At 43.8% G+C, this 15,122-nt stretch overlaps 1 protein-coding gene across 3 annotated transcripts in view; it reads right to left on the bottom strand.

Moving 5' to 3' along the window:
* Smc1a (structural maintenance of chromosomes 1A) overlaps positions 1-15,107 on the bottom strand; it is a 45,998-nt gene extending 30,891 nt beyond the window's left edge. For 2 of the 3 annotated variants that reach the window (XM_052760109.1, XM_052760213.1), the window contains exons 1-9: positions 14,897-15,107; positions 8,537-8,725; positions 8,313-8,425; positions 5,334-5,537; positions 5,007-5,245; positions 3,789-4,047; positions 3,558-3,698; positions 2,124-2,206; positions 1,774-1,981 (exon numbers count right to left, since the gene is read on the bottom strand). In XM_052760109.1, coding sequence (XP_052616069.1) covers positions 1,774-1,981; positions 2,124-2,206; positions 3,558-3,698; positions 3,789-4,047; positions 5,007-5,245; positions 5,334-5,537; positions 8,313-8,425; positions 8,537-8,725; positions 14,897-15,005 — 1,545 coding nt within the window. In that variant the 5' untranslated portion in view covers positions 15,006-15,107. Of the gene's footprint in view, positions 1-1,773; positions 1,982-2,123; positions 2,207-3,557; positions 3,699-3,788; positions 4,048-5,006; positions 5,246-5,333; positions 5,538-8,312; positions 8,426-8,536; positions 8,726-12,660; positions 12,713-14,896 lie in introns of all 3 variants that reach the window. The other variant, XM_052760154.1, reaches the window with a different exon arrangement.
* Positions 15,108-15,122: the final 15 nt, after the last annotated feature.

Genomic DNA, 15,122 nt, shown 5'->3' with positions numbered 1-15,122 from the left:
CTCAAGGACAGGATAATACAGAAGAATAACAATTCAGGGCACCTAGGAACTCAGAATTAGGCCAAGAGGTCAAAGATTTGATAAAGCCGGGGAGTTCCCTAACAGCCAATGGCCCAGTTAGCACACGCCAATGGAACCCCTATAGAAAATTACACAAAGCTACTTCTTTGAAGGACAATTCCTAGCCCATGTCTGCCCACCTCCAAAACCTTCGTTGGTTGTCCCTCCCACTCCCCAAGAGGAATGGATGTGGCAAGACAAAGCCATCAGGAAGATGCAATTGTAATGAAAAGAGCCCATGATTGAGCTAGGGAGATGTCTCAGTGGGTAAAGCACTCGCCATGTGGAGTTAGGACCTAAGTGTGAACCCCAGAACCCACATAAAATAGGACATGGTAGCACACAGCGTCCATAATCCTAATGGTTCCTACGAGGATATGGGAAGTAGAAGCAGGAGAAGCCCAGGAAGCTTGTGGGCTAGCTATCCTGGCATATACAGCAGAAAAACCACCATAATGGTTCAGAGACGCCTCGGTTGTTAAGAGCACCACCCATGTAGTGGCTCACAACCATCTGTAACTAGTTCCAAGGGACTGATGACTACTGAACATTGCAAGCACCAGACATGCATGTGGGATACATACATACATGAAGGCAAAACAATCATACACATAAATCTTTAAAAAAAAAAAAGGCAAAAGTCAACACGAGACCCTGTCTCAAAAAAGCTGGATCCATTCTTGTGGCACATATACTCACAAATACACACACACACATTAACTTTTTTATTTTTATTATTTGTAATTATGTGTATGTGTTTGCATGTACATGCCCAAGCCCTCAAAGGCCAGAGGCATGGGATCCTCTAGAGCTGTAGCTATAGGCAGCTGTGAGCCACCTGTTATGTTAGGTCCTCTGAAAGGGCAGGAACTGCTCTTAATCATTGAGCCACCTCCCCAGCCCCCAGTAAATCAAATTTTTAAATTGGAAAAAAAAGGATAAATTGAGCATGAACAGCAGTTCTCTCACAAGCTTTGCTTCTTTTCTTTTTCAATTTCTTTTTTATTTTATATGTATGTGTTTTGTCTACATGTAGCTGTGTGTGTGTAACTAGCATCCACGTAGGCCAGAAGAGGGTGTCAGATTCCCTGGGACTGAAGTCACAGAGACTGGGACTTACCACATGGTTGCTGGGAACTGAATTCAGGTCCTATGGAAAAGTAGACATGGTCTTAACTCTGAACCACCTCTCCAGTCCAAGCTGTTTGGGTAGGACATTTTTAGCTGAGTTTCCATTTTCCTGGATAAAAGTAAGACTAGCTATTCTGTCTCCATAGTGTTCTTCAGCAGTCTCCTTTCCACTGGCACTCCCTCCAGGGAGGAGGAGCCTCATGAGACTCGGGAGGTAGACACTTCAGGTTCAGGTCTGGGAAAGTGGAAACCTCTAAGTTTCTAGAAGACCGTTCTCAGCTTTGTACAAGTAAAGAGCTGCTGGAGGAGGAGTCTCTGACAGACAGGCAGAGATAAGAGGTTCTTAACTGCTGAGCTGTCTGAAAGCTGTGCCAAGAGCTCCAGGGTTGTTACTCTTGTGAGGTGTCACCCACCACTGGAGTGTGCTTTTGGTGATACGTTCTGCAGTGGGTTCCCTGGCTGAGGTGAGTAGATCTAGGTATCATGTCTCCCCATAGACAGTCTATCACATAACACAGGCTGACTGACAAGGTTGACAGTGAGTCTCAATACGTGCTTAGAAAGAGTCCCTTCCAGTCTTACCACAGAACCAGGGTAGAGACGCTTGATGCTCTCCATTATCTCTGCTTTTCGCTGCTGGCGACTGCTCTCCTGGCGGTCAATACGCGCATCCCCCAACTGCTCCATCACCTGGTTCAGCTCCTTATTGATCTCATCAATACGACGCTTGGCCATCTCCACTTCCTCTGTCAATTCTCCCTCCAGCTTCTTCTGCTCCTCCAGGGACTGTCTGTCAAGTAAGAGAATACAAGAGTTAGCCTGTGTGGTGAGATAATCTGGGACTGAAGGACTCTGGTAGACCTGCCTGAAGAGGAACAGGATAAACGTAAAAGAGATGTGGAAGGAGAAGAGAGGATTGCAGAGCCACATACTTGCTAGTGGTAATATACTCCTCTAGCTTCTCGATCCGTTTCTGATTCTCTTCAATCTCCCGAAGCTTTTGCTTGATCTTGGCCTGGGCAATAAATACATTCCATTACTAGAGGGTGAGCCCATGTGCTATTGGCTTACACTCCTATTGACCCTACTCATCCAAAATTCCAACAGTCCAACACAATCTGTCACTAATGCAGGAGGCCTACCAAAACGCAGAGGGGTTAAGGACATTACAAGAAAACCCACAGAATCAATTAACCTGGGCTGACAGGAGCTCACAGAGTCTGAACCAACAACCAGGGAGCCTGTACGGAACTGATCTAGGCCCTCTGCACATATGTTATGGTTGTGTAGCTTGGCATTCATGTGAGACTCCTAATAGTGAGTGGAGGGGCTATCTCTGACTCTTTGACTGGCTTTTGGGCCCCTATTCCTCATCCTGGACTGCCTTGCTCAGCCTTAATACATGGAGAGGTGCGTAGTCTTACTGCAACTTGATATGTCGTGTTTTATTGATATCCATGGGAGGCCTGCCCTTTTCTGAACAGAAACAGAGGAGGAGTGAATTGGGAGGGAGGGCAGAGGGGAGGTAGGGGGTGAATGGGAGGAGAGGAGGGAACTGTGGTCAGGATGTAAAATAAATAAATTCATAAATTAAAAACAAAAGGCAGAAACACATGCAAAGTCCAGTCTACTGATGGATGGGGCTTCCAAAAAAATCTCTCAAAGGTATTGCACCCAGCCCAGGTTTCCTCAGCAATCTAAGGCTCAAACCCAAGCAAAGTAAAGCTTCATAGACCTCTCTGACCTTGCTGTCTCAGCTGTAAGATGTAGGTAATTTCCACTTCATAAAACACATAGTAAGTACTTAATACAGGGTATGCATTAATGTGAATGCCTACAGTGTTCTTTGAATTATTTAAACTAAGTGTTTAGCTGAATGCTTGGACCACTATAGGCTCTTGCGATAACGTAAGAACTTCCTATCATTAGTAATACTAGAGTGGCAGTAAGTGAAGTATAGTTGGTAATAGTGTGAGCTTTAGAGCCAGCCTGCCCAGGTTCATATCCTGAGCCTACAGCTAAGCAATTATGGGATTACTATTATTATTAAGCAGATTACTTCACCACTGTGATATAGTTTCCTCATATGGAAAGTGAGGATAATAGTAACTATCCCCTAAAGGCATCGTAAGTGTAGAACTTAAATAAGTGAATATGTGTAAAGCATAGTGTTTAACGCACAGTAGCTGCCTGTCAGATATAAACTTCTGTTGTTATTAAAACTATCATTATTTCCTTATTTAGGGATTATCACCCCTGATCTTTTTGCTTGTTGTTGATGCTGAGAACTGAATTCAGGGTAAATATGCTAAGCACACACTGCTGCTGAGTTCCACCCCAACGCCTCATCCTTTAATTTTGCCTACCTCTGTCTCTACTTTCTTCCGTTCTTCCAGATCTAGACGGTCCTGGTCAGCTTTCTGGTCTCTATTAAACTTCTCCAGCTCCTGCGCCAAAGTGGCTGCTCTCTTGCTAGCTTCTTCTTTCAGTCGGTGGTATTTCTTGACCTGTGTTAAGAACAGCAAAAGAGGACAGGTTACTAAGTCAGCATATGTTAAGTCACTAATCTTTTTACCAGAAACCCTTTCAAGACTTACCTGATTCTCCTCCAGGGTCAAGTCTCTGCCCTGACTCTGACTCTCTTCCTCCATCCGTTCTTCGAACTCCTGTCGGGCCTTCTCCACTGACAACATCTCCTTCTCCAGCTCATCCATGTCACCTTTACGTTTCTTGTAATGCTTCTGAGCATTTTGCAGAGACTTCTTGGCTGCTTCAAGCTTCTTGATTTTGTGGGAGGTATTCTCTTTGGCTTTGATGTACTGAGGCCGCTTCTGATTCAACTCTGAGTCCTTTTCCCTTTTGCCAGAGGGAAAAGAGACAATCAGTTAGTTAGTCCTGCAAAAGGTAAGTTCCCAGGCTTTTTATCCCAAAAGAGGCAACTATGTATTCCCAGCTAATCTCATGGAAACACCTTAAAGAACAAAAGCCTAATGCCTTAGAGATCCTCAAAAACAAACAAAACAACAACAAAACAAAAATCAGGAGGGTGCAGTTTGAGTACTTCTTGGAACCTACCATCATCCTGGCATTCTAGCCACCCCAAAAGACAAAAATACCGCCCCTGCTTCAACCCTTGCAAATCTTTGGAGTTCTTCATGGCAATAGATTTCACTGTCCCGTAAGGTTGAAGCCAACGCTAAGACAGGTCTCTCATTAAAACCCCCCACAAATACCGTTTACTGAATTGCCTTCGTCTGATCTAATCACTTCACATCTCTGTCCTTTAAGCTTCTATTCTAGATACGGTGTTTCTCTTCTAGGATGGCCCTCTTGGTCATCTAATAGCTGTACTTCCTACTGCTTCCTCTTACCTGCTAACTTGTTAACCCAGAGCCTGGTTCTTTTATTCTTTTTTAATTATTTGTATCACACACACAAGCAAGCATGCATGCACACACATTAGTGTATATGTGGGCACATGTGTGCTACCACATGCCCACATGCAGAGATGAGAGGACAACTCGTGGGATGCAGTTCTCTCCTCCACCATACGGATCCCAGGGATTTAACTCAGGTTACTAGACTTGGCCTCAAGCACCTTTACCCAATGAGCTGTATCAAGGCTGATCTACCTTACTGCCCTAAGCCTGAGTTCTTAATCTTCTACTGTATTCATTGAAAGTCAAGAAATGTGCCTGGTCAAAGGGAAGAAAAACCAATTAGTACACACAGTAGACTCTGAGCTCAGAGGATCCAAAGAGAATAGCACAGCTGTTTAGTTTCCTACAAGCTACAGGCCTGGGCGTGCCTCTTACTTGATCTCCTTCTCAATCTGCTGCTGTTCCCGCATCATTTTGCCCAGCTCTTTCTTCTTCTCCTTCAGCTCATCCTCTACCTTGTCCATCCGCTTCTTGTCCTTCTCAATCTCCTTGTTCTTAGCAGCCAGTTCCTTGTTGAGCTTCTCAATCTCCACTTCGTTATGGTAAAGCTTAAAGAGCTGCAACTGTACCTGTGCTCGCACCACCTCATCCTTCAGGCGCTGGTAGCGGTCCGCCTAGCAAACAGGGGTGGGGATGGGGCGTATCAGTAAGGCACTGCCTTTAGCTTGGTCCTTTAGATCTCAGAGGCAGTCAGCCACCAACCTCTTCTTTTTCTTGTTTGGCCTCCTTGCGTTCAGCTGCGATATTTTTCTTGCGGTGGTAATTAAACTGCGTGTCCTCTTCAGCCTTCACCATTTCTTTCTTCCGCTTGTCATACTCTTGTGCTAGTTCCCCAGAGCGGCTAATTTCTTCAAATAGAGCTGTCCTCTCCTTGGGGTTCTTCATGGCAATAGACTCCACTGCGCCCTGATAAGGTCAAAACACTACCCCATTTAAACCATTTAAACCTCTGCTAGCTCAACTCACCCTGCCCGCTTCAAAAGTTTATCAACCCTCCTCTCCCTAACTATTGCCACATTGCAAGGCTTTTGAGGGTGGAGGCAAAGTAAGTACTGAGCATTAAAGGTGTGTATGTACTCCACCACTGAGCTTTATTCCCTGCCCTTTGTTTACTTTTCTTACTGTAAAACAGGGTCTCACTAAGTTGTCTAGGCTGGCTTTGAACTTCCTCTGTAGCCCAGGTAAATCTTGAACTTAAAATCTTCTTGCTTTAGGTGGGAGTATGGGCCTGCACCACCAGGTCAGCCATACTGGGCTTTAATGGCATATTCTCTCCCTTTGAACACAAAGAGACAAACACAAAGGTAACATAGTGGTATTTTATGTGCAATGACTAAAGCAGCCTAGAAAACTCAAGCTTGAGAGGCAAAAAACTTCAGAAGGGAATTCTATTTGGGAAGGAAGGCCTTACACAGATGACATCTAGGCTGACTTTGGAATATATAGGAAAACTAACCAAGAAAAGAGGAGATAGGCTGGAGAAAAGCGAGCAGGCTGGAGATAGCATGAGAGACACTGGGTTTAATCCTGCACGCGCGCGCACGCACACGCACACGCACACGCACACGCACACACACACACACACGCTAAAGAAAAGGTTATTCCACAATTTGACATACAGGAAAATGAACACACAAAGACCCGCACACCAAAAGAGAAAATGAATCTGAGAACTACAAGTGGTTTAATTAGGCTAGAGTACAAAACTGAGGAAAAGACTATTGGAAGACAAGGCTACTAAGGTAGGAAAGAAAGAATCAAATGATAGTGCTTTCTGAACAACAGGCTTGGAAGTTTGTTTTCTCATCCTAACTCAACTGTTCCCAAACTAGCTAGCTTCACAATAACCTCGAGCTTAGTATAACATAGACTGTGCCCTACCACAGAGTCTCTTCAGCTCATCTATCTGGAATGGAGCCTAAGAATGTGCATTTGTAACATATTCCCAAGTGGTGCTGATACTGCTGGTCTAGGAACTACAATTTAAGAACAACCATCCTAAGACAAGAAGGAATCACTGAACTGCTTTACAGAAAGACAGAGCAAAAAGACTTGTGTCCCTATTAGACTAACCCAGCTGAGGGGGGAAACTGAAAGAGGCCAGAATGGAATTAAAAAGCCCACTAAAGAATGTGCTACATTAGTCTAGGGGAGACACATGAACTTGGAGCAGACCTAGTTGGGACAGAAAAGGCCAAAGCAAATAGTCAATAATGATTTAAAAATATCCAAAGGGGGCTGAATAGGTGGCTCAACAATTAACAGCACTAGTGGCTCTTCCTTCTAGAGGATCCAGGTTCAGTTCCCAGCACCTACATGGCAGCTCACAACTATCTATAACTCTAGTTCCAGGGGATCCAACACACTCTTCTGGTTTCCGTGGACAGTGCACACACTGTGCACACACATACATGCAAGCAAAACACTCATACACATAAAATGAAAATATTTTTTAAATGGCCACAGTCTGGGTATGGTGGCACATGCCTTTAATCTCTGGACTTAGGAGGCCAGCCAGGGCTACACAGTGAGATCCTGTCTTTAAAAAAAAAAGAAAGAAAGAAAAGCCCAAAGAGGAGAACCAATTACTATCACTACTGTCACATTATTAAAGTAACAGAGTTTCCAGCTGCCTTCAAATACTCCTCCATATGCCCACAGATAAGTGTAAGTTTTACATCAAAGAAGCTTCTTTTTGTTTTCCAACAATTAGAGAGATCCACAACTGGTCAAAATGCAGAAAGTAAGTGACCACATGGTGCCCAGGCTCAAATGTATCATCTGTAACACAGCCCCCACACAGCGGTTCAGCGAACATCTCAGGAGACAGGGCAGAAAGATTATAGGAGCCTCAGGGCCAGGATGACTGCTGCATGATAGTTTCTTCCTGACACGACAAAGATGGTGTTCCCAAGAACTCTTAACAATATGGTTGTCAGCCCAAGACCTGTGAAGACTGTATCAATGGACACAACAATATGGATGGGGGAAATTTCAAACCCTGATAGTTGCTAAGAGGGCACACCATTTACCCCATTGCCCAACCATCCCCACAGGAGCAAGACCTCAGCCCTAAAAACATACAAATAACGGCAAATACTAACCTGACTCAGTAGAGGTGTGTGTGTAAACAAATAAAACAAATATAGGGGCTGGGGAAATGGCTCATGGTTAAGAGTACTTGCTACTCCTGCAGAGGACTCTGGTTTAGTTCCCACCACCTACATGGTGGCTTACAGTCATCTGTAACTGCACTTCCAGAGGGTCTGATGCTGCCTTCTGGCCTGTGGGCACCAGACACACTACACGTGGTGCACATATACACATACAAGCAAAATACCCATACATATAAAAGAAAAATCTTTAAAAAAAAATCTCATCTATATACATAGAAGAGGTCATAAATTCCAGAGGAGGTGGTTAAATAAAAGAGTTGGAAGGGAGAAAGGGAATGTGGAAATGATGCAAATACAGCATATAAAATCTTCAAATAAAATTTTTTAAGGATAAAAAAATAAAAGTAATTTACTAAGCATGGTGGTACATGCCTTTAATCCTATTACTCAGAAAGCAAAGGTGGGCAGATCTTTTTTAGTTCAAGGCCTGCTTAGTCTACATAGTGAGTTCCAGAGAAGCCAGGATTACACAGTGAGACCCTGTCTTAAAAAAAAAAAAGCCAACCTGGAAGACAAGGAAGTTCCGAGCTTTGATGAGAATGCCCAACTTCTCTAACTCTTCACTGTATTCATGTAGCTGGACAACTTTGTTGTTGATCTTGTACTCAGAAGAGCCCCCTACAAGACAATGAATGAGTTAGCAAGGGTCAGGTAGTCTGTCTTCCTATCCTAGGAACAAGTCTATCTGCTTCCTTGGACTCCAAGAGTCTTCTGATCAGCCTTACCCACCTACAATGACACGGGCAAAAGTGCGGTCTTCTGCACCCTCCTCAGAGTAGACCATGCTCACAAAGGCTCGGTTAGCAGCTGGCTTGCCCACAGGAGCTCCATGTATCAGGTCCCGCAGAGTCTTTACCCGCAAGTTGCTGGTTTTCTCACCAAGCACAAAGCTGATGGCATCCATGAGATTTGACTTACCTAAGAGAGAAGGGGACAGAGCAGAAGAGGGAACATAGGGAAGATGGGACGAGGAAAAGAAATAAAGGACATTTGAGAATAGCATGTGTTCTTTTCTATTTTATTTTCTAATGTCAGACTAATGAAAAACAGAAAATAAACTGTTGTCAGAAAACTGGATCAATGACTTAGGAAAAATAGTTCCTTTGCAGTTATTACTTACAGTAGCTAATATGCCAGATGGCGAGGATCCCTCAAAGACCATGATGGAGACACCAAATCCATATGTAAAAGCAAATAGCCTTTATTCAAGCTGGAGCTTGGACTCCAACACAGTAAGACCTTGTCTCAAGCCATATCATCAACAAATCAAAACAACCCCCCAAAGACTAGAAAGACTGAAAGGAAAACAGGGTAGTAGCATGCCTCTAACCCTAACCCAGCACTCAGGGGACTAAAGCAGAAAAATTAAGGGTTAAGAGTTCAAGGCTGGATCCTGTCTGTGGTGGCACCCGCCTTTAATCCCAGCACTCAGGAGGCAGAAGCAAGCAGATCCCTGAGTTCATGGCCAGCCTGGTCTACAAAGCAAGTTCCAGGACAGCCAGGGCTACACAGAGAACCTTGTCTTGAAAAACCCTTAGCTTTATGAGTTAAAACAAAACAAGACTGTGGGATGTTCCACAATACAAATGGCCTGTTCTTTTAGAAAACTCACTATCTGTACCAGGAGTATAACTAAGAAGTAGGGCTTTGCTAGTACACACAAGGCCCTGGGTTCCATCCCCGTTACTAAATAAAGGCAATGTCTAAAATGAAAGGGGTTAAGAGAACCATCCTGGAATACAGGCCATTACTGAGATATATGCAAATAGAACATGGATGTTACTATACGTTAATCTTTCATTTTATTTTATTTTAGGATAAAAATATCTACATAGTCCAGGTTGGCTTCATAATCACAAGCTTCTTGCCTCAGCTTCCCACATGCTAGGATTACAAGTGTGTGACACCCCACCCCACTTGAGAGCATGAATTAAGATTAGACTCTAGTTTCAAAAAAAAGAAACATGGACATTTTGGGAAGCAATTAGAGAAGCTTGAATATATATTAGATAAACTGAGCAACTATAGAAGCTTGAAGCATAAAGAAAAACTAAATAAATAATGACACAAAAAAATTTCTTTTGTTGTAATAATGAAATAGTAGTAAGACAGGATTATGATTTTTATATGAATGCTGAAGCACTTAAAGGTGAAATGTTATTAAGTCTTCAATTTATTTTCAAATTTAATTTCAAATGTTTGAGAGGGAGAGAGAAGAGAAAGACAGAGAGAAGGAAAGAGAGAGGAGAGACTGACTCTTGCTAGCACATACATGTTTGCCAATGTTCATAATACAAAACTCGGGAAGAAGCGAAGGAATAAGAAAACCTATGAAGCCGGGCGGTGGTGGGGCACACCTTTAATCCTACCACTTGGAAGACAGAGGCAAGTGGGTCTCTGTGAGTTCGAGGCCAGCCTGGTGTACAAAGTGAGTTCCAGGACAGCCAGAGCTGTTATACAGAGAAACCCTGTCTCAAGAAAAAAAAAGAAAAGAAAAAGAAAAAGAAAAGAAAGAAAGAAAAAGAAAACCTATGAACAGGCTGGTGAGATGGCTTGGCAGATTAAGGCACTGGTCTAATAACCAATAACTAATACCAAACCTGGTAACCTGATTTTGATCCCCAGGATGCATATAGAGGAAAGAGAGAACTGACTCCTGCCAAGTTATCCTCTGACCTTCACACATGCACCAAGCTTGCCACACACGCATAAGGACTTGAGTGTGGGCTCTTAGCATCCACTTAAAAAGCTAGGTGTGGTGGTGTATTGTAAGACAAATTGCTAAATGGTCTTACAAAAAAACAACTGGACCCAGATAAATGGGGTGAAAACTGAGAGATCGGAGGAATAGGACAAGCCACAGCCAACCTCACCTTACCAACTCCTCAGCCTCCAGAGAGAGCTACTTCCTGTATACCCATGCCTATATGCCTTTCTATGTCCTGCCATCTTACTTCCTCTCTCTGCCCAGCCACATCACTTCCTGTCTGTCTGTACAGACCTCCAGACCTTCTGCTGGGATTAAAGGCATATGCCACCATGCCTGGCTCTGTTCCCAGTGTGGCCTTGAACTCACAGCCTCCCGAATGCTAGGATTAAGGGCATGTGCTACTACTGCCAGACTTCTATGTTTAATATAGTGGATGGCTTTGTCCTCTGATCTTCAGATAAGCTTTATTGGGGTGTACAAATAAAATATCACCACAGTGTATTCCCATAATCTAACATTGAGAAAGTGGAGACAGGAGGATACTTTGGGCTTGCTGTCCAGGTAATACAGCACAGTTGGTAAAGATCAGGCCAATGAGAGCTCCTGTCTCAAAAAATAAGCTGGAGCTGCCAGATGGTGGTGGCGCTCACCTTTAATCCCAGCACACAGGAGGCAGAGGTAAGTGTCTACAGAGTAGAGTTCCAAGACAGCCAGGACTGTTAAACAGATAAACCTTGTCTTGAAATAAAGAAATAAACAAGGTGGAGTTGTCAAAAAAAAAAAAAGACACTAATATCAACCTCTGATACAAACACACACACAATAAATGTCATTTTAAAAATCCCAGCACTTGGGAGGCAGAGCCAGGCGGATCTCTGTGAGTTTGAGGCCAGCCTGGTCTACAGAGCAAGATCCAGGACAGGCACCAAAACTACACAGAGAAACCCTGTCTCGAAAAACCAAAAAAAAAAAAAAATTCCTAAAATCATTAAAGAGTGGAAACTTGGTATGCTTCTGGGTCTGCTCAGATATGTACCACTGAATCACATACTTGGAAAACTCTTGTACATTTTGAAATCATTCAGTCCAGTCTCTTGATCAAACAAGGGAGAAAGAGAAAGCCTTAACAAAACAAACTTGGGTAGCAAAACCAGTACCAAGCTTTTGATTTTTGATACAGGGTTCTGCTCTGCAGCCCTGGTCTTCACTATGCAGCCCAGGTTGACCTGGAACTCACAGCAATCTTCTTGCCTTAACCACACAAGTACTGAGATTATTGGTGTGTGCCATCACACCTAGCAAGTACCAGGTTCTCAAACTTTTAAAATTTATGTTACCAAAATTATATCATTAGTATACTATTTTTAACACACTCAGCTTCTTTCAAATATCCAATTTGTGTGTATGTGCATGCATGGGGAAATTAGAGGTTGATGGTGGGTGTCTTTTTTTTTTTTTTAATAACTGTTCACCTTATTTTTTTTTTGAAACAGTATCTTTCTTGGACTGGAAGCTCACCAACCGAGCTCTATTAGCTGGCCAGCAATCCTCCAGTCTCCACCTCCCCAGTGTTAGGTTATTGGGTATATAGCACCACACCCAGCTTTCTAAGTGGGTGCTGAGAATCCAAACTCCATCTTGATGCTTGGGTGGCAAGCACTTTACAGACTGAGCCATCTCCGCAGCCTTATCTTTTTGTCTGACAGCATCCTGGACTCTTTTTTAGTGCTTGTTAAAATACCAATGCATAATCAGCTATTTTCTTAAAAATACTACAACACATGATTCATGCAACTCTGTGATTCATGCTCACATTAATTACCCAATTTAGCTTATCCAAAAGTCTTAGGAAATAAAGCATTTTCTCTACTTTAAAGAGGAAGAAACCTAGTCATTCCTCAAGTTAAACGTGTCAGTGAGTTCTTTACTTCAACTGACAAGGTGATAAAACAATCTCCCTACATCATCCAGCTTCTAGATCCTTGCTCATCGTCCTTCATTCTGTTACTTGTTTGTTAAAGACCTTAAAAAATGAACCTTGTAAGGCTGGGGATGTGACACAGCTGAGTTTGTGCTTATCTACCATGTACAAGGCCTTCAGTTCAAACCCGAACACTGTATTAAACCAGGTGGAAGTGCATACCTGTAATTCCAGCACTCTGGAGATGGAGGAAGACCAGAAGGTCATGCTTGAACTAAACAGAGTTTGAGATCAGTTTGGAATACGAGATCCTATCTCAACAAATGAACAACAACAAAACCAAGATCAACTTGGTGTTCAATAAATGACAGATCTGCCAGACAGTGGTAGCACATGCCTTTAGCCCCAGCACTTGGGAGGCAGAAGCAGGCAGACCTGAGTTTGAGGCCAGCATGGTCTACAGATCAAATTCTAGGACAGCCAGTACTACAAAGAGAAACCCTGCCTTGCATAAACAAATAAATAAATGGCAGGTTTATTGTTCTACAATCTAGATTCAACTGTCTAGCCAGATGCAGCAGAACTAGCACATAACATAAATTGGAATTCAGTCTTTCAAGCACCAATTTCCAACCTTTCAGCTTCTTCCTCGATTTTCAAGACTCTTTTTTTTTTTTTTTTTCTCGAGACAGGGTTTCTCTGTGTAGCTTTGCACCTTTCCTGGAACTCACTTGGTAGTCCAGGCTGGCCTCGAACTCACAGAGATCCGCCTGGCTCTGCCTCCCGAGTGCTGGGATTAAAGGCGTGCGCCACCACCGCCCGATTTTCAAGACTCTTACTAACAATTCTTTAATGTTGTAGACATTTTTCTAATGTGCAGCGCGAACACTAACAAAACATCTCAAGAAATGGCTTCTTGAGGACACTCATACACTAGTGATGAAGATACGAAGACAGGCACTATAAATTTGTGACAGAAAATAAAGTCTGTGTGCCAGAGAGAAAGAGCAATTTACAAAGTGGGAGCCAAGGGTCAAGGAAGTCTTCACAAAACCAAGCTCTGGAGGATATGGAGAGGCAGAAGGCGGGTGTGGAGACAAGAGGATTCAGAGTTTGAAGCCATAAGATATTTTCTCAAAAAAAAAAAAAGACTAAAGAGGGTAAGGACTCAGGCCAAGGGCCTTTTCAAAACAGCTAGATTATAATTCTAACAATGCTGAGGGCAATGAATTTTTTATTTTATTTAATTTTTTTTTTTTTGGTTTTTCGAGACAGGGTTTCTCTGTGTAGCTTTGCGCCTTTCCTGGATCTCGCTCTGTAGACCAGGCTGGCCTCGAACTCACAGAGATCCGCCTGCCTCTGCCTCCCGAGTGCTGGGATTATAGGCATGCGCCACCACCGCCCGCGGCAAGAGCAATGAATTTTACACAACACCAAAACCCTAAGAAACTTAGTGACTCAAAGCATTAGCCCTCTAGGCCAGTGGTTCTTTTCTTTCTGTTTTCTTTTTCTTTCTTGGTTTTTCGAGACAGGGTTTCTCTGTGTAACAGCCCTGGCTGTCCTGGAACTCACACTGGCCACTAACTCACAGAAATCCGCCTGCCTCTGCCTCCAGAGTGCTGGGATTAAAGACATGCGCCACCACCGCGCGGTTTAACTTAACTCCTTTTCTACAGAGCATTTATAACGGCCTAAATATTATCATATTTTGTACTTTATCTTCTTTCTCCTCTAAGTTTCCTGCGATCACCAACTTGGCTTATTTTCCGCATAAACTTAACTGATAAACCCCGAAACATTCAACAAATTTGGCAAGCGATCAAGTTCAAGCTCATTACAGCTTCCTGATAGGAAAGGGGCAAATCGCGGCAACAATCTCTTAGGTGTGTAGGGGGCGAGGGTCGGAATCCCACTCTGCTGAGCGGAGCGCTGGGTCTAAGATTCCAAAGTGCCATAGCTGAAGAGGAAAAAGGAAACTGGAGCATTCCTATGAGAAGCGCCGGGGCGGAAGGAGGCTGGCTAAAGCAGAAAGTATACTACTGGGGACTGGACAGAGACAACATTCCCAAAATTTCCCACAGGTATCAAATTTAAGACCAGGAAGGTGGAACAATAACAGACAGAAAGGAGCCACCGGCCAAACAATAGGTCGCAAGTTCTAGGAACGCCTCTTTTGGCGGGAGGGGTTGTGGGAAGGGCAACACGTAGCTCGGCCCACACTACTACGGCCAGAGAGGGAGCTGCACAAAATTCAGCCAACTGACATTTAGGAAGCGGCTCGAGTTAAGCGAACGGCGGAAAGGGGAGCGCGTTCAAGTGGAATCCCCCCAAGAGGTGCAAGGGACATTTTAGGGTTCACAACGTCTCAGGGTGCATGGGGTAAGGTTGTACTACTCTGCAGACAAACAGGGGGTGCCGGACCGGGACGCCCGAAGGGCCGCAACCGGATTTATCTCACCAGAGCCATTGGGTCCAATGATGGCGGTGAACCTCTGAAATGGTCCGATAATCTGTCGACCCTTGTACGATTTAAAGTTCTCGATCTCAATCAGTTTCAGGAAACCCATGGCAGCACCGCTACCGTAGAAAAGCCGGCGCCTTAGTCCTGGGACCCGAGGTTAGCCCGCGCGGGAAATAACGCGGCGTAAACCGGGTGTACGGTAAACCTCGCGATAAAAAGTACA

This window comes from Peromyscus californicus, unplaced genomic scaffold, assembly GCF_007827085.1.
Source record: "Peromyscus californicus insignis strain IS unplaced genomic scaffold, ASM782708v3 Scaffold_10__1_contigs__length_136768540, whole genome shotgun sequence".
Classification (NCBI taxonomy): Eukaryota; Metazoa; Chordata; class Mammalia; order Rodentia; family Cricetidae; genus Peromyscus; species Peromyscus californicus.
Note: the sequence above shows the minus strand (reverse complement) of the source record. Positions and strands in the feature narration are given on the sequence as shown.